Source organism: Mangifera indica, chromosome 13 (assembly GCF_011075055.1).
Source record: "Mangifera indica cultivar Alphonso chromosome 13, CATAS_Mindica_2.1, whole genome shotgun sequence".
In the NCBI taxonomy this organism is placed as follows: Eukaryota; Viridiplantae; Streptophyta; class Magnoliopsida; order Sapindales; family Anacardiaceae; genus Mangifera; species Mangifera indica.
Genome location: NC_058149.1, coordinates 14919933 through 14938692, shown reverse-complemented (window position 1 = coordinate 14938692; position 18760 = coordinate 14919933). Strand labels below are relative to the sequence as shown.

Genomic DNA, 18760 nt, shown 5'->3' with positions numbered 1-18760 from the left:
TGGGAGATTTTCTTGACGCTGAATCCACAGGATCTTCTTATGCAGGCCCGATCAATTAGATTCATTATCAATTCATGAAATTTTATATAATTGTATATGCTACATTGAAGCTGAAAGTGAAGCATAATTATATTTAGGTGAAGTTGATCCTTTGGCACACGGATTACGCTGCATATCTAACTTGTCTAGGCAGGCAAGTTTTCATAGAAATGAAGTATAATAGTGATTCAAATTCTGTATAGGGTTATCTGATATAAGGCAATACATACGATGTCAAACCCCTTCTAGCATTAATCATATGACTCAACATATAAGTTTATCATTGCATAAATATAATAGACAGTGGACAGAATAGTGGCATCATGCAGTAAAGTGGGTACAATCTATGGACATGAATAATGTTACTCATTGTGGACAAGCTATTTGTTGGTACACATGTTAAGTATTTGCCAATTAGGATTTGTATATGAAAGTTGTACTAAAATATATGTAAAATAGTGTACCACATAGCAAAATTCATCTTTTCCTCATCATGTAATCTTCTTTCATAATGAAATTCTTCCTTTAATCAGTTTGCTTTTGGGCATTTGGGTTTCATAGAAATCAATCTCAATTTTTTAAAGAGCTTTTTGCAACTTCTTTTACAAGATTCTATGTCTTTGAGTCATGCTTAGGTTGCAACAGACAAACCAATATGACTCTCTCTCACAGGTTTCTATTGATACTCAATCAGGAAATTTCAGCATTATAAAAAAATAAAAATTATAAACCTGATTTAAGAGAAACTTGATTAATTAGAGCTTGAGAGACAGATCAAGCTTCTTCGTATCTTCCTGATTAGAACTCTTGAAACCACTACCAACACCTCCACCACCTTTCCACCAATTACAATTACTAGTGCCTTGTTCATCCACCTGAGAAGAACCCATCGGAGTTCTGTAAGAGTTGAATTTACCAACACTAGCTCGAGCTGACGGTCCTGTTGAACTTGCATGAAATTTGTCCACTGATAATAATCTTCCTACGGCTGGTTGTTGTTCAATAGGAAGCCTAGACCAGTTGTTGTGACCGTACACATTGGCTGTTGCATGAGTTGGTTTATGGATCATTGAGTGCGCTTGAATCCCAAGACACCTATTATGTCCACCGTGAAGAGGAAGAGAGGATATAGTAGAATAGTGATTGTGGTGCAGATAATTATATGGCTGCCCACCAAAAGCAGTTGTGCCTATTCTTTGTCCTCTCTTTGCTAGAGTTCTCTCTCTTTTATGGGCATTTTGGTGCCCTCCAAGCGCCTGTGAACTGTAGAATCTTCTGTGGCAGTAGTTGCATGAGAAGACTCTTTGCTCAGATTGATCAGTAGCTTGAGAAGAAGAAGAACCCATGTTGTTTAAGCAGTCAATGAGATTGAGCTCTTGAATTGGAACATATCTATTGAGGTTTAGATCGAACACAAGAGTCTGTTTTGGCTCATGTTCTTCATGGTCCTTCACTTTTCCTTCTTCTTCTTCTTCCTGTAAAACTATTACTTGCTTCTTCTCCTTCGCTTTCTGACATGGTGATGGGGGAGCTTCAGTTGTAGAAATGATGCCTGGAGCCTCAGAAGGACTTGGATCTTTACTCAGAGATTCCATATGAGAGAACAAATTAATGTTTGTTTTCTCTCTTGGTTTATTGGTAGATTATTTTTAGACATTTACTAGTTGATAGGAATAAAAAAAAGAAAAAAACACAAAGATATAGTATACTTTGATTGGAAGTATGAATGATTTGTGCTATATGTGGAAGGATAAACTATTCCCTATGCGGTAAATTCTGTTGGAGTTGACCATCACTGTCTATAAGAGTGCGATAAAGAATATGGGCCCAATTGCTATGCTAATGCTATACACTAATGCTATATATGTGTCATTTATGTATGAAAAAGGAAGAGAGGAAACAAATTTGGAACTCCAACATGTACCTGTTAGCAAGCAAAAAATCCAAACATACGCGCCAGATAGGGGTCGAACCTATGACCTTCTGCTTAGGAAACAGACGCTCTATCCACTGAGCTACGGGCGCTCTCGCACCTTGCCTGTCTTAGATCTTATAGTTTACTTGGCAGCTTCTTGGATTTCCCCAGTTAACTAGCTGAAGTTTATGAACGAGACGGAAACCTATTTAACTTTTTGTAAGAATGTTTTGTAGTTAACTATAATATTTAGTTCAAGTTCAGTTGATACTTGAGATAGTTAGATAACCACTTGCTATTATGACTTGATTTGATCCAGCTTGTTTGAGCATATATATTAGGTTTATTTTGAAAAATAGGTGTTTGAATTAATCAAAAGATTTGAATTTAAATTTATTCAAAATTAAATTATTTTCAAACTGAATTTGAGTTTTAACTCACTGCTCTTGAACTAATTTTTTAATTTTAAACTAAATCTTTTATGGGCTCTTTTTGGATCATCTCAATTGATAGAAACAAATTTTAGTAAAAAATTTGAATATGAATAAAGTAAATTATGAGATTTTGTAAATGAATTTATACTGATAGCTTAGAAGTCAAAAGATTGTATTCTTTTTCTGGGTATTTCTTAAAGTTAAATTTACCCATAATAAATAAAAATGGAAAGGCGACTAAGGTAATTAGCTTACATGTCTTGTGATCTTAAGTAGTTTGTGGTATGTGCCTTGATTGGTGGGGATGATGAGAAATGGCCGACAAAGAAATATCAAAAGCCCATATGGAGTCCCTTTTTATGGTGTCATTTGAGCTTAATTAAGTTTGAATATGAGTTATTTTGAATTTGAATAAAATTTATAATATTTCATTTAAATTAAATTAAAAATATCTTCAAAAAATCGTTTATAGAATTAATGATATAAACAATTTTATCAAAAAGAGATTTGAAATAAATAATTAAATTCAAATTTTAATTCAAATTTGATTTTAATTAAATTGAACGACTCAATTCAAATCTAACTTCACCATAAATCATTTTTAGCCCAATTAAAATCCCATATAAAACATCTCATTTGATGCTGTAGACAACTAACTTGTCTAATCAAATTCAACCAAATCTCTTTATGAGATCTTTGTCTCTTTTAAACAACTCCACATTTCAAACCCTTCTTCTTCACTTCCACTTTCACTTATAAGTCAAATCCATGACATTGACAACAACTTAAGTTGGCATAATTGGGTTTACAAAATAAGGTAGATTTGGTTTAAGTTGTTTGGACATGAATCGAGTATTGGGTTCATTTTTGTAAAACAATTCGAGTTTTAATTGATTTGAACATTCGAGTTTAAATCGATTAATGTTAAATTCAAAATTAAATTGTTTTCAAATCAAATTCAAATATTAACTTATCAATCTTGAATTGATTACAAGTTAACTTTTTTGATTTAATTCTATCTTGAGATAGGTTTTCTTTGAGTTCAATCCAAATCAAATCTAATTGGATCCAAGAATCTTCTATTTATTTTTTGTTTTTTTATCTTGAGATAGGCAACTAAAAATCTCCTATCTTCTTGCACTATTGAAGACATGCTGACTTGCTAACAAATGCTTTCTTTGTTAACAGGCTTAACATTATTCAGATCAACCAAAGTTCTGCCCTTTTGGGCTTATAAGTCCTTTATGGCCCAAGTATTCCTCCCCTTTTTAGGTTTTAAGCTTCATTCAATTTCATCGTTGGGCCAAAGATATACACCAGCTCCCGCTGGGAATAGTTTTGAGCTAAAATGGGTTTGAACAATGGCCAACTAAAGATCAACTGACCTCCAAAATTTGAACATGGGCCAATTTGCGTTAAATTTTTATGATTAAATTTAACTTATTTAACTTATTAAAGAAGAATAAAATTACTAATAAGATAAGCTTTAGTATAACTATACGATCGCAATGAGAGGGTTCAAACCAAGTAGAATCGTTGAGGTCGAGATCAAATAAATTTGGCTAGAAGACTTATTCCTATCCAAGGTTTAATTTATTCCCAAATTTCAACTTACTAAATTTTAAAAATTTAAATATTTATTTGTCTATTAAATTTTGTTATTTGAGTCAAAAATAAAAACATCATTTAATAGTTTTATTAAATAAAATTTTATCTAATTTTTTCATCTTAGTTTTGAAAATTAATAATTTCTTTTATAACTGTAGTTCTAAAAAATTAATTTTTCACTTCCACCATTTAGGATTCCTATATTTTAGGATGATACATTATCAACTCTCACCAACACTTTTCTTTCTCTCTCTATAATGATTTTTTAACATAAAAATCACTTAAAATTCTGCTAAAATTGACTTAAGTTGGTGAAGATAAAGTTTCATCTCAAAATCGACTTGTTTGAGTCGAGACATGTATAGATTCAATACAAAAATGATAAAAGTATATTAATGTTGTAATAATTTATTGATTAACATATCTTTAAATGACTTAGAAGTAATATTTTAAAATTTAAATACGACTTTAATCTGATCAAGGGATTAATTAAAGTCTATTATAATTTGAATGATATAATACAACATTAAAACAAAACGTTCTTTTCCAATATTGCAATAACATATAGTCAAATTTTCGTGTATCGAATTGGTTTAACCAATAACAAGTCTTGCGTTTAAAACACATGGTACAAGGGCCAAGTGAAGATAAGAATTGTTGACTATAGAAAAGAAACATCACATCGATCCATCAATCACCCAATTTCCTTCTGACCTGGAAACCACAAACTATAGTTGTCTCCACCAAATCAAACCACAGGATCGATCGGTAGTGCGCGGCGCATTCATTCAAAGCCTAAGAATTAATCCTTGTACTATTGTAAAATAGTACACTCACTTTCTCCACAAACCTCTGGTCCCTTGTGGTGGTGGGTCGTCACTTCCAATTCTCCCTTGTCTTGTGTGCATACATGAGCGCGCATGATTTTCAAAACCCATCCAATAATTTGCCCGTTTGTGGACACCCTGCACTAATTTCTAAAATTAATATTAATAATACTAAAATGTTAGTTGCTATTATTCTAATGGCCAAACGACTATTTTTCACCCAAAGTTTGATGTTTTCTCAAAAGTCTCTCTTTTAACTATGAAAACATCAAATATCTACCTATGATCGGTTAGATTTAATAAAACTCTAACGTTTGAAAATTTTATCTCTTTTTACCCCCCTAAACTTTAAAAACTAAAAATTTTTCCTTAGCCTAAGTTTTAAAAAATAGCAGTTTCACCTAGGGTTTGGTTTTGAAATCTCCGACGACTGTTTCGGCTCCATTGCCGATGACCTCTCTCTTCCGAAGCAGCCTCTCCTTCCGACGAATGCTTTCCTCCTATTTGGAGGCTCGATTGACGTCGGAAACACCTAGGGAGACGAAGACGAAACCGTAAGCCATTTTTTAAAACTTAGGGTGGGAAAAAATTTTAGTTTTTAAAGTTTAGAGAGATAAAATTAGATTATATTTTAGTTTATTTTTAATATTATAGTAAAAATGACGATTTTACCCTTATCACCGTTAGAGTTTGTTAAATCTAACCGATCATGGGTGGGTGTTTGATGTTTCCATAGTTAAAAGAGAGACTTTTGAGACAACATCAAACCTTGGGTGGGAAATAGTCGTTTGGCCTATTCTAATATACAAAGCAGGGAAGGGAGAATAAGATTGGAATTCAAATACATGAAAAATTATATATATATATATATATATATTTTGTATATATTACAAATTTATGTAATATAATTGGTATATTGTCTGATATAATTTATATTATTAATAAAAAATAATATTTTTAAAAAATAATAAGATAATAAAAATATATTTAAATAATTTTAGAATTTTAAAGTTATTATTTTTTTAAAGATTTATTTTATGATATGATATGAATGTATGGTTTAACTATTATAATTATTATTGTCATTTTTAAACTTTGATGTTAATCCTTGATCTCATAAGACTTTGATGTGGCCTTCACCTTTCCAAAACTTAAAATTTGGATAAAGGGCAATTCTATTAGTGATGGATTGGAATCGTGCTTAAATATCGCAAATCAAATTCAAACCTGAATATGCTAACGAGTCTTTTAACACAAGTCCAACTAACCTGAGTTGGCTTAAAAAGGAGGAATCTTGACAAAGGTAAATCTGGAAAAGTAATTATGTTCATGATTAAATTTGGAAAAAAAATTAATTACTAATAACAATAAAGAAAATAAAGTTGTAAAACTCCCAAACTGCACTTGCATCACCCACCAAGCACGCTCACGCGTGTCCCGCACTCCCTGATATTTGTACAGTGCCTTTTTATGTGGTTCCGCCACGTGCTCAAACGCTATTGGCTATTTGACTGAGCCCAAAGTGCTCTTTTAGATTCTCCATGACCTCGAGCTTGCCTGCGTTTACATGTTGGGCCTAAAATTTTCAGGTGGACTGTAATTTTTAACATAAAATATATTATTACATTTTGAGTATATATTTTTATATATAAATAATAAATTATTATATAATTATATAATTTTAAATTAATAATAAAATTTAAATAAATTTAATTTAGAATAGTTTGAGTTTTAATTAAGCTAGCTCGGATAGATTGTTAATAAATTTATTTTTTCAGATGATTTATTATAATAATAATAATAATAATAATAAATTTTTTTCTTATCCCTCTCTTTTTGTATCTTGACAGCCTTTATCCTTTCTCTATAACTGATCTTTAGACCGTTCAATGCTAATTTAAACTTAATTTTTTAAATTTGAGTCCAAGTCAAAGGTGACCCTTATTTGAGACTGGGTGAATTCAACCTAGTTCACTTTTTAAGGAAACTAAGCTTATACGTGAAAACACGCGCCATATATCCAGTTAAAACAAAATCTCTTTATATTTTAAAATTCTTAAAATGGCAAAAAATATATTTTTCATTAAAGTCTTGAGTATTTTGTCTTGTTCCAGCTTTTAACAGTCCAAAGATAGTTCATAGATTCCATTTTCTTTTCTCCTTTTCACCGTGAAGGAAGAATTTTTTTGACTTTTAAATTGCTCTTACTGTGCTGTTAAATTTTTTATTATTTTTATTTCAATTTCCATGATTAATCACTGATTATAAATGTTAATCCCTTCGGAATCTATCTGTTAGAGCAATATACCATCTGGGTTCCGCTCAAAACCATAAAAGCATAGTTGATAATCTTAAAGTTAATTCCTTTCTTCTCAGAATTAGCGCCAAAGAAGAAAGAAATAATGACCGTAGAGAAAACAAACGGTGACCAGTTCCCGGCTGGCATGAGAGTTTTGGCTGTTGACGATGATCCAACTTGTTTGTTGGTTTTGGAGACTCTGCTTCGTCGTTGCCAATACCATGGTTTGCTTCTTTCTTAGATTTCGCATATGGGTTTTTAGACTCAGAGTTTGTTTCTAGGATTTTGTTTCTTCATTTGGTTGGTTTTTAAGCTATGTTACTGTAAATTTGACTTCATGCGGAATCTTTTGCTAATATCATTACTCGACTGCAAGCAATTTATTCTTCATTTGGTTATTTGTCAAGAGTTTGTACTTCTTCTTGAATGAATAATATCTTTCAATCAACTTAATTTTTTAGAAGTTTGAATGGAGTGCAGGTTTTATCGTTCTGTTTAGGATCTGCAAAATCTATTTGATTATGAGATGAGTGTTGGGTTTAATGAGATTTGATTTTTGCCCATTTTGGTAGTGTTTGTAAACTTTAAATCTAAGTGGGATAGTTTTTTTGAGTTTGAAAATTGAATACTGGTTTTTGCAGTTACCACAACAAGTCAGGCAGTCACCGCTCTGAAGATGTTAAGGGACAATAGGAACAAGTTTGACTTGGTTATCAGCGATGTGCATATGCCAGACATGGATGGTTTCAAGTTACTTGAACTTGTGGGGCTTGAGATGGACTTACCTGTTATTAGTAAGTCAAAGACATTACACCTCTTTCCTTCTTTGCTATCTGGCATTTGCCGTCCAGATTCAAATTCTATTAACTTAAGTGAAAATTTTAGTTAGGTGGATTTTAGATTGCCATAAAGATTTTGGACATTTACAGTTTTGTGCCATGTTAAAGTCTTTGATGATATGGTAACTTCTAGTGTTGTTTGGATGAATTTCAACAGAAACAGAACAAAATGTGTAAAATCCTTTTTTTTTTTTGACATTTTGACTTTAAGGAGAAATGATTTTGAAGAGTTCCAACTAGAAATTTTGAATGTAAATTGTTAAATGTATTCAGTGTTGTCGGGAAATGGTGACCCGAAGCTTGTAATGAAGGGAATTACTCATGGAGCTTGCGATTATTTGCTGAAACCTGTTCGGATTGAGGAGTTAAAGAACATATGGCAACATGTAATCAGGAGGAAGAAAATTGATACAAAGGACTGTAATCATTCTGACGATCAAGACAAGCCCCATCATGGTGGTGGTGAAGCTGCAGGAACTAGGAACTCTGATCAGAATGGGAAGCTCAATAAAAGAAGGAAAGACCAAAATGAAGATGAAGATGAGGAGCGTGATGAGAATGAAAATGAAAATGAGGACCAATCAACCCAAAAGAAGCCTCGGGTTGTTTGGTCAGTGGATCTGCATCGCAAGTTTGTTGCAGCTGTTAATCAGCTGGGCATTGACAGTATGTTCAAACCACTCATCTTAGTTACCATATTTGAAAACCACTTGCAAAAGCAATTCGAGATTTTCTTTTGACACATGTTAGCCTACTTTATTATGTGTCTTTTTCCCAAATTTTGTTAATTATGCATGACATACCTTGTATTGAGCCATAGGATTTTACTTTGAATTGTTTGAAGAATTTTGGGATTTTTGAGGTTTATAGGTTTTTCTTCTTATTGCATTAATATTTTGTATTACATATCCTGATCCTCCGACATATAGTATCGAAACCAAACTCAGCATTCCATTCAGACAATGAGGTTGGCCTTTTAGGTTGGGTCTCGTCTAGGAGGTGTCCCTAGCTTTTGGGAGTCCCTCCACCTAATAAAATTAACCTTTCAGGGGTTCTACCTTAGATTTCCAACACAATGATTGGTCTTTCACCTTTCAGTTCATAAAACCAAAGATGATCTTACTTGCCAAAAAATAATTTCTTGGTCTTGGTTTTGTTGTATATTATGCAAATTCATCCATGTCTTTTACATTTAATTTCATCATAGGTTTTTTAAACATTTTCTTGTTTTTGATTTCAGAGGCTGTACCAAAAAAGATACTAGATTTGATGAATGTTGAAAAGCTGACCAGAGAAAATGTGGCAAGCCATCTCCAGGCAAAAATTCTCACTCATACTGTCTCTTTTCTATGTGATGAAAACTACTGTTTCGTGAAAGCTAACTAGGCTATCATGTGGTTGCAGAAATATAGGCTTTACCTTAAAAGGATCAGCTGTGTCGCTAACCAACAAGCTAATATGGTAGCAGCCTTCGGCAATACAGATGCTTCATATTTGCGAATGGGTTCTGTTAACGGACTGGGGAATTTCCATTCCTTAGCTGTGTCTGGGCAGTTGCAGAATAGTACTTTTAGATCTTTTCCACCTGGTGGGATGCTTGGTAGATTGAACACTCCTGCTGGGCTGGGTATGTGTGGCCTCCCTTCAGGAATTATTATTGATCAGACAAAATTCCATCCAAGCATTCTTCCTGGAAGCCACAGTGCTAATATACTTCAAGGGATGCCAAAGTCCCAGGAACTTGACCAGTTACAACCAAACAAAAGTATCAGTGCTAATGATAATACAACAGTTTTCCCTGTTAACAGTGGTTTACCAGATGCAAGATTAACCTTTGGTCAATCAAATAATCCTCATCTTAGTGTTACAAACAAGCCCTTGATGTTAGAAGGACCTCCTCAAGAGTCCCAAGGTAACAGAGTATTTGGAAATCAGTCTTCTGTTACATTGATGGCCTTAAATTCAGGATCTTCTTCCCATATGCTAGATCATGGTAGATGCAATGATAATTTGTCAACTGCTGTTCAGTCATCTGGGATCCAGGCAAATTATTATTCATTAGGTGACTGTTTTAAACAGTCTACTATGCATCCATGTAACGTGAGAGACAATCTTTCTACAATGGCCTCACAAATTGGAAATAATCCATATGATGTTTCTTCTATGCCTCCACTGCATAGCCAACTACAGGATTCAAAAACAGATTTACCATTTCAAGGAGTACCTATTAGCAAAAATGCAGGGCAAATGATTAGCAATGTCCCACAACAATGGGAAAACTATAAGCATGATGCTTCACACCGCTTAAATATTGGATACAACTCATTAAACTCTGCAATCCCCATGAATGATGATGTAGGTACTTTCGGCCAAAGCTTGGACCCAAGTAACAGTCTTTTTCACCAAAGCACAGAATTTGATTCAATTGGACAATCAAATTTTGTTGATCCCTTCCCCATGAAGATTGATGAGGTTCAAAGGTCTGGTATCCAAACATCATTAAATCCAAAGGAAGAGTATCTCATGGTCCAACAGAAGACACAGAGCCGTTACATTTCAAATAATGTTGACTCATTGGAAGATTTAGTGAGTTCAATGGTGAAACAGGTGAGAACATATAATCCTGCTTTAAGTTTTGTGATGGCTCTATTAATTGTAGCTTATTTATATAATATCTATAAATTGATCTTGGTGTACATTTTTGAGCTTCAAAAATTAAACTGAAGAAGTCTTTCAAGCTATTCAATGCTGGTTGCTTCTAATTTGTGGTGTACTAGTATAGTCAACAAACTCATTGGTGTAGCTAACAATAGTATTGAATAATCAATCTGCAAATTGTGGAAGGTCATTTTACTTAGAATTGTGCATACTATGTTTCCTTATTGTGAGATGTAATATGACTTGAGAGGAATACTGACCCTTCATGAATTGTTTGATGAGTATTGCTATTTTATTGCATTTAGGTCATTGTCATGGTTAAAGATGATGGCCTACCCTGGTTTAATGAAGAAAAACTTCCTATGAAAGAAAAGCATGGTATACTTGGATATCTATCTTTTTAGCAGAAGAATCCTAGTGCAGTATGATAAAATCGATCAAACTTGAGGTGGATAAATTGAATTTTGGAGGGAGGTCTTGCACTACTGTGTAACAATAATAGCCTGACCAAAAGTATAGGATCAATAAATGAATACTTTCTGTTTCAACATAGAAGAGCATGCAATTCCTGGAAACTTTGTCTTGTATATTAATTTTATTTGGTTTTCTGTTTGAATTTTAAACTGGTCATTGTATAACATCTTAATAGGAATGTTCTTGTAGGCATCTTTCCACAGTATACCATTGCTGGTATACACTAAACCACATATGCCCACTTGATATAATTGAAAGCATATTAGGAATACACAAAACAAAATGCTTGGTAGTTAGCTGGTCCCATCCAAGAAACAGCCCACCAGTTACGTTATTAAGTTCTGTGATCTGATCGCTGATTGGTTATGTAAGCATTCAGGGCATAGGAAGTCTGTCTTCGCACTATCAAATTATGAAGAGTATATTCGATAGGTATTTGGGAATAGGACACGTCTTTGTGCTACTAGATGATAAAGAGTATCACTAAATGAAGCTACAGTAATGTTTATGAGAGTTCCCTGTGGGGAAACTATTTCCATCTCAATGCAAGTAAATCCGTCTTGACTTATATAAGAGATTCACAATCCAGGATGTTCTCAACTGTCAAATAAAATATCTTTCTACATTTTTTTCAGGGAAGAACTTTGAGCTGCTTTTGATAACAAGGACCTTACCATGATTATGGATCTTGCTTGTGATGAAAATGATAGTGAAATTATAACAAGTGGTTTCATGTTTAAATTCAAGAGCAAAGGAAGTTATTAGTAATAATTGTTGATAGCTCTTTGATTGAATTGAAACTGCAATTTTAAGTCTATTGTAGAATCCATTGATGTTTTATTGATAGTTTGTGATGCTGTATAATAGTTGTATCTTTCCTTCCTGATTTATAAGCTTTTACCTTGATTTAACTAGGGAGAAATGAATCCCCAGAGCCACTCATACATTAAGCATTTCTATTGTTGGCCAGCGTTTTTGAAATGTTACTGTTTAGGTAGATGTTAATTAACTAATAACTAAGAAAGGTTGGATCTGAACCGAGCCAACTCGACTTAGCTCAATGTTTGGCTTGATTTGAGTCAAATTTGAGCAAGAGTATTAGCTTGGCCACTTAGTTCAAGTTAGGCTTAAATTCTCCTTCAAAAACACTATATATCCTGTCGGTGATACTATTTATCCCACAAATGACCCTTTGACGACATCTTCGGCCTGTTTGAATGAGTTTGAGTTTGAGTTAACCATTATATATTTGAGCTGAATTTGAGCCAACCAATGTTCGGGCACAATTTGACTCAAATCCAGCCCTAACTTGAACTTCTGAACTTTATACGATTCTCCTTGTTTTCGGGTTAGCATTCATTTTCATCAAAAGGTAGTCTCACTTGCCCCTTATAGTTTGGACAGAGGAACACCTGTCATTAGTTGTTAAGTCTTCCTTCAATCATGCAAGGCTTTTTTTTGTTTTTTGGAAAGCATGCCATAGCTACTGAAAATACAGTTAGTGTACTTAAAAGCAGATCTATAGCTGCCTGTTCATCATGGTTATCATTTAACCGAAGAGACAGACCTTAAATAAAACCAAAAACAGTACATCTGGTGTTGGGCCTTGCTTCTAACATGCTCTTAAATTATCATTGTGCTTCAATGGAGTGTAAAACTTTGCATTGTACAAATAGCAAGTTCATGTGCTTTTTGTTCCCAAGGTCAAGATAGTGTGCGCTCTGTCTGGTGTGGAAGGTCCTAATATCAATTTCACTTCATTTGTAGCATATAATTTTTTTTATATGTTTTCTGATTTAAGTTTTTGTATTTATTTGGCACTTGAATTATGATGTGTCAATTTTTGTTTACAGTTAACTGACGTGGTTGTCATTATTCTAGCTTCAGGCATCTGATGACAGAGTTGGGTAATGCAGGAACTAGAGTTCACATTACCTGACGGCAATTTTGGCTGCATTAATGCTTATTCTCTTGGTAGTTGCATATGATAAGTAGCCTTTAGCTACTAACAAAGAAGGATCTACTGCAAAAGCATTCTCTTATTTAATTTTGCCTTGTGTAAGACATACTGCACTTCAATATGTATGTCCCTGTTGCCATTTCAAGAGGCTTGTTGCTACTTGTAGTTGATAAATCTTCTGCCCTTCTTTGTCTTAGTACAGTTGTTTCCAGTTAATTGTGCAGAAGCAATGGCAATTTAGTAGTAGCCTGTTTCTAGTATGCTGAGAAATTGTGCATCTTTTGTCTTCCCCCGACTGTGCATTATGGAGTTAATGAGCCAACTGTCGCCGTGGGCTTGGGCTAAGCAAGGTGTTCGGCTTGAATGAGCCAAATCTCAGCTCAAGTCCGAGTCTAGTTGGCTAGCAAATCTAAAGAAAGTCTCAACAGATTCATTTGCTACGGTGACTTTTCTTCTTCTCTGACGCTTTTGACGGCTTTCCAATGACCTTTATTTTCTTATGCTTTCTAGCAACTTCCACAATTTTATCGCTGGTTTGAGTGAGCTCAAGTTGCACTTTCTGGGTTTGAGCAGAGCTCAAGCCCGCTCTAGTTTGGTTTTGGTTGAATCTACCCCTAATATTGATATTCCTCTTTTCATTCGTAGATTTCATTAGGCAATGAGATTGTTGGATCATTAAGATTAGCTTGAGATTATTTATATACAGGATCCCAGATTAAAATACTAAGTTCCATACTATATAAAGACAGAAAATGAGTTAAGAACAGATACAAATCTTACAACCAAACGGCATCGTCACATATTATTTGTGTATAAGAAAAGTAGCTCTTGATGACAGCTGAGTATATAACTTTTTTATCATAAATCTTATATCTAATAATCTCTTCATGGAAACCTGATTAAACTTGAGGGCTGCAAGCTTATTGATTAATGCAGATTGTTGAGGAAATGGTGGGAGAAAGCATTGGCAGTTTGTGGAAGAAGACCAATCCTCACATCAAGGCCCTTGACATCAGTTGGATTCTGCATGAAATAAGCCACCTGTGGGATAGGAGAAATGAGTGGAGAAGCATATGCTGCTTCATCTCCATAGACAAAATCAACCTTGTGAAAAGGCATCCTTGTCCAGTCAGAAACAAGAGTGAGCTCCTTGAGGGGAGGGAGAGTAGCCTGAGGTCCTTCTGCAAGTGCCTGATTGTATGCATTCACATAGTCATTGTTAATGGAGTTCTTGGCTTCTTTTATCTTCTCAACAATGGCCTCATAGCTCCCTTTTTCCAGTTCTCCGGCTGTCAGTGCTACCGAGGCTAACACAAAAGCATTTCCACTGAAACCTTGTGGCAGTGGTGGCACCATCTTGTTCCTAGTGTCCACAGCAAATTGCAGGCAAACCATCGCTTCCTTCTTCACCCCCATGGCCTTAGTCCTTGCCTGCAATCGTCAGTCACGGCTATTGTTTACAAACATAACATGTGATCTTATTACAACCCAAAAAATTATAACTTGAATTGGGGTCAGAGAGGCTATCATGGTGTAGAAGAAACAGCCCTACGTGGATACTTGGAAGTGTTGAAACCTAGATTGTCCATATCTTGTTAACATCAAAACAAGTAGGGTGGTTTTGAGCCAAGTTCGGCTCATTGACATCAGGAACTCAACAAATTTTGAAGAACATAAATTTGAGCTTGATATGATGTATGATACTCGAATTTGGAAAACTCAGAGTAAAATAATATTATTTTGTATTAAATTATATTTATATAATTAACATTGATGTAAAAATTTCGTTATTTTGAATTAACTAAAACAATTATTTTATTAGCATATATATATAAATCTCTTACAAGTGTTTTTAAATTAAGTATCCTTGTGATTTGAGTTGGTAATGTCGTATATCTATGACTCAAGCTAAAACTTCATCTTGACCCACGTCTGATGGTTTTGAATTCTATCAAATGGAAATTTACAGTCGAGCTTTGACCTAATCAGGATTGAATCCAACCTGAAAAAGAAGTCAAATTTGCAATCACATTTGTTTGGAAGCACGAAGGTTATGTCCAGCATCTAGCTTTGTCGGCATGCATGAGATAAATGCATACAAAAGAAAGGATGTGATTGATATGCGGCTAATAAATTAAAGCTTTAGCAGTTCGACAGAATTGCGTGTCATAATAATTAGCTACAGCTTTGAGCCTTTGACGGCCTTTCTTCGTAGTTTCGTACTCTAGTTGTCATCTTCTTTTCTTTCTATCTGTAACTACACAATGGAATCTTCCTCCTTCTCATCATAATTCTCCTTCTATTTTAAGTTAACATGAACATGAGTTATGAGATCTCATATTCGATACAAAGTTAATAGAAAAAGTTAGGAGAAAGTATACCTGGAGTGCAAAATTCCTATATAGTGATAGTGATTCAAGACATTTGTGTGATTATATCATATCATTGTTGAAAGAATTTCCATAACTATGCATGAATCACTTTAAATTTATCTGCTCAGTTGTATCTTTTCATAACTATGCATGAATCACTTTAAATTTATCTACTCAGTTGTATCTTTTCTCGGGAATTCAAATATTAAAAGTGACTAGAAACTTACCTTCCATAGATGAGCAGCAACCAAGTCAAAGGGTGAACATGAAAAGTTACTTCTCCCTTGGCCAAACACTTTCCTCTTGAAACTCTCCATCATTGCACCTGTAAGATGGAAAGTTTTGGTAACATGTTTCACATTTCCGGCCATCTCAGAAAGGTTTTGCCCATTTCCAAGTGCATTCTGTATCAGCAGATATAGATGATCTATGGCTGTTGCCCTTGGGGCAGCCATGGCTGATTTCACAACATGAGAATTTGCCATCCCCAGCCTCCCTCTCTCATGCACTGGTTTATGCACCTCTATGCCTCCCTTGTCTTGCATAATAGCAGAATTAGAAGCCCATGCACGAAGAAAATCATAGCTTCCTGGTCCATCGAACAAGGAGTGGCTCGTACCAACTCCCACCGAATAGCCCCCACAACCAAACCTCGTCACCTACATCATAAAATTTTGCTCAAAATGAGAAAAAAAGAAAAAAAAAGCAATTCATCAGCAATATAAATATTTCCTACGGGATCTTCCCACCGAAAGAAATGTTTCTTTCTTAGGGTTTGTGATCATTTTGTGGGATGCTTTTATAACTGTAAAAGAAGTGCTCTTTATATGAAATCAATTTCACGCTTAGAAGATGATAAGGGTTGCATGTTCAGGGAACCCTAAAATATTACAGATATAATTTGAAAGTGTTGATTTGTGTAGAAACAAACAAAACCCTAATTACGAGGGCTCGGGTGTCACAAGTAATGGAATAATATATAAGGTGGGTTCTCCTGTTAGTTAAAGAGTGGCAAAACTGAAAACATGCAGATCTGTAACAAGGAAGATCGTTTCTTTACTTTTAATATAAATATATATAGCTTTCTTAAGCTTCAAGAAAATATATCCTCACCTGAGCAACAGCAAGAGGCATCTCAGCGAAATTTCCACTAAAAAGAGGCTTGTAGACTAAACTCTCCAAGAATTCATTGTACTGAGAGAGGTCACCCAGCTCAGAAATCTTGACTTGAGTCACAGCCTCAACTAGAATTGCACCTTTGTTGTTGCACCAGAGATTGAGCTTTCCATCATGGGGATTCAAGCTTAAACGGCCTGCAGCTGGGTACCAAACTGACAAGGTCTCCTCCAACCCTGATTTTAGCCTACTAAAAACCAGATCAAGGGACAGATTTTGGTGAACACTTGATGGTTTGTAAAAGAAAACTAAGTACATAAGCAGTGGACACTGCCTATCCAAATTGGACAGAGTGAGAATTTGTTGTGGGTGAAAAGATTTTGGGTAAACAGTCAGGGATTTTGTAACACAAACTGTTGGAAAATTTCCATTCTTCTGTGTGGCCATGATTAACAAGCAAGCTAGCTCAGTTTTGCTCTATTGCAATAATCACTGGCCTTTGTGAGGAGGCCAATAGAAGAAGTGGTGCTATATATAGAGACATGAGACCTTAGATTCCCGGTGGCTTTAACCTATGAATTTATTAAGATTTTGGGAGATGGGGATGATTTTTTTTCTAACATTTTATAAACTGAATGCTTTGCATGGTACTGTTTTTGTGTATGAAAAGAATTAAATTGAGTCGCCGACTGTATTATCTGGCTCGCACTGGAGGGAGGGAGGGAGGGAGGGAGTGACAACGACCCACTACCTGTGTCTGTGCCCTAGACTCCAAGATCAAGCATCAAATGATGAGTCCAATTATCAATTTGGTGAGACCTGTGAAAAAAATCAAACTAACAATTCTGAGTTTCCGGTTATCCATTAGAACTTTCTTTGTTATGAAAATTGATGTAAGAAAGACACATACAAAAGAAAACGAAGAGTTAGTATTTAAATCAGAAATACTGAAAACATAAATCTATGATTGTGTTATTATCTAAGAGTAAGGTGAGCCATTACATAGCTACTTGAGACACACTTGAACTTGTCTTTTAACTCTCCGACTAGTGTGAATTTATACTATTGAAGGTTAGAGTTACATGTTCAATTGTCGTAGAAAGCACGAAGATTGATATCTTGATTAGCACCATCGTCATCTTGAAATGGTAGAAAAGCAATTCCATTTTAATTATAATTGTTGAAATTGAGGAGCCATTAAAAAACAATAGGAAACAATCATTTAATGTCGGATTGATTGCGAAAGTTATTGTAGATATGAACCATTATTTCTTGTTTGTGGCTTCTTGAAGAAATTTTATTGTACCCAAGCTGTCTTTTTGAGTTGCGAGTTAGCTTCTCGATCTGCTGGTTGGTGTAATGTCCATCCGTTAGACATTGGTGGATCCTATGAATGTCACATTTGTAAATCTGACCGAGAAAGAGTTTTGGCCACATAACATAGCTAAACATAAATCCCAAATGATTTTAACTCCATTATGACCAACTTCTACCTCAATGAGTTGATTGATCGTTCCCACAGTTATAAGCTAAAGGTTAAACATTTCAGTGAGTAATACTTCAGCGTTTATAAAGTTCAAATTTTTACATATATAGTAACAATCCATGGGTGTGGCAGTTTTAAAGAATAATATAACTCAATCTTTGCATAAGATTTAGTGCCACTATTTGTTGGAAATGCTAAGAAAATCCGTACAATAATGTCTCTAAACGGTGACAATTGTATAATCTTCCAAATAAACGATCCAGGTCTTCTTTGCCTGCTAGCCCCGTAGTAATATCCTGAGAAATTCTGTCTTGTTAGGGCACATTGATAACTGACAAACTCATTAATTCGGAGCCTATTACATACTATTTAACTATTTTTTGATTCTGAATCTTGTCACTGAAACAAAATTTGTTATTTTCGATGTACCAGTCTGACTGAAGTTTGCAAATGCTTACCATTTTCATGTAGATGTAGGGCAACCAAATTAAATTGCAGAAAGGTCCACATGCATTAATTCAATAAGCTTTAGTTTGTTGGCTTGAGAGTCGAAGGAAGAAACAACAGGGAAAAAAAGTGAGGGTTATTGATTGGAAAAACAAAGAGATGTGGGGTGAAGCTTGTTGGAATAACAGGTTGGCATGTTTCAAGAAGAGTCGAAGAGAGAAAAAGGTTAAGGGAAATTGTTGTATGTAGCAAAAGCATGCGTGCAGTTGAAGTCCAGACTTGTCTC

General features: G+C 34.5%; 3 protein-coding genes and 1 non-coding gene across 12 annotated transcripts; 1 reads left to right on the top strand and 3 right to left on the bottom strand.

The window, feature by feature from the left end:
- Positions 1 to 564: 564 nt before the first annotated feature.
- On the bottom strand, positions 565 to 1733 carry LOC123193837 (zinc finger protein 3-like). Its single transcript, XM_044606904.1, has one exon. The coding sequence runs from the start codon at positions 1632 to 1634 to the stop codon at positions 795 to 797; it is 840 nt and encodes a 279-aa protein (XP_044462839.1). The 5' UTR covers positions 1635 to 1733; the 3' UTR covers positions 565 to 794.
- A 258-nt stretch (positions 1734 to 1991) lies between these two features.
- TRNAR-CCU lies at positions 1992 to 2064 on the bottom strand. The gene has a single exon. It is a non-coding gene; the product is annotated as a tRNA-Arg (tRNA).
- A 4973-nt stretch (positions 2065 to 7037) lies between these two features.
- LOC123194683 (two-component response regulator ARR12-like) lies at positions 7038 to 14812 on the top strand. Of its 9 annotated transcripts, none has more exons than XR_006497317.1 (7): positions 7047 to 7346; positions 7764 to 7916; positions 8235 to 8627; positions 9202 to 9278; positions 9366 to 10568; positions 13010 to 13151; positions 13256 to 13695. XR_006497317.1 is itself a non-coding variant. In XM_044608024.1 (6 exons), exons 1-6 carry the CDS (start codon positions 7226 to 7228, stop codon positions 14362 to 14364), a joined length of 2322 nt encoding a protein of 773 aa, XP_044463959.1. In that variant the 5' UTR covers positions 7038 to 7225; the 3' UTR covers positions 14365 to 14812. The 9 variants fall into 9 exon arrangements, 7 of the variants coding, with proteins under 7 accessions (XP_044463959.1, XP_044463960.1, XP_044463962.1 ...); XR_006497316.1 differs by having other exon boundaries at positions 13010 to 13175; positions 13266 to 13695; XM_044608024.1 differs by lacking the exons at positions 13010 to 13151; positions 13256 to 13695 and adding an exon at positions 13990 to 14812 and having other exon boundaries at positions 7038 to 7346.
- Positions 14813 to 15034: 222 nt separating this feature from the next.
- Positions 15035 to 16988, bottom strand: LOC123194231 (brassinosteroid-related acyltransferase 1). The gene is made up of 3 exons (XM_044607384.1): positions 16539 to 16988; positions 15653 to 16084; positions 15035 to 15055 (listed from the first exon to the last, which is right to left on the bottom strand). The coding sequence occupies exons 1-3, from the start codon at positions 16986 to 16988 to the stop codon at positions 15035 to 15037; spliced, it is 903 nt and encodes a 300-aa protein (XP_044463319.1).
- Between the last annotated feature and the right edge of the window lie 1772 nt (positions 16989 to 18760).

Bases quoted from the DNA above. Each gene is read 5' to 3' on its own strand.
- LOC123193837 (XM_044606904.1), bottom strand. From the start codon at position 1,634: ATGGAATCTCTGAGTAAAGATCCAAGTCCTTCTGAGGCTCCAGGCATC.
- LOC123194231 (XM_044607384.1), bottom strand. From the start codon at position 16,988: ATGGCCACACAGAAGAATGGAAATTTTCCAACAGTTTGTGTTACAAAA. The intron at 16,085-16,538 runs GTGAGGATATAT...TTTATGATGTAG, and splicing joins TGCCTCTTGCTGTTGCTCAG to GTGACGAGGTTTGGTTGTGG. The intron at 15,056-15,652 runs GTAAGTTTCTAG...CTTCTTTTTCAG, and splicing joins TTGCTGCTCATCTATGGAAG to GTTGGATTCAATCCTGATTA.
- LOC123194683 (XM_044608024.1), top strand. From the start codon at position 7,226: ATGACCGTAGAGAAAACAAACGGTGACCAGTTCCCGGCTGGCATGAGA. The intron at 7,347-7,763 runs GTTTGCTTCTTT...TGGTTTTTGCAG, and splicing joins TCGTCGTTGCCAATACCATG to TTACCACAACAAGTCAGGCA. The intron at 9,279-9,365 runs GCAAAAATTCTC...ATGTGGTTGCAG, and splicing joins ATGTGGCAAGCCATCTCCAG to AAATATAGGCTTTACCTTAA.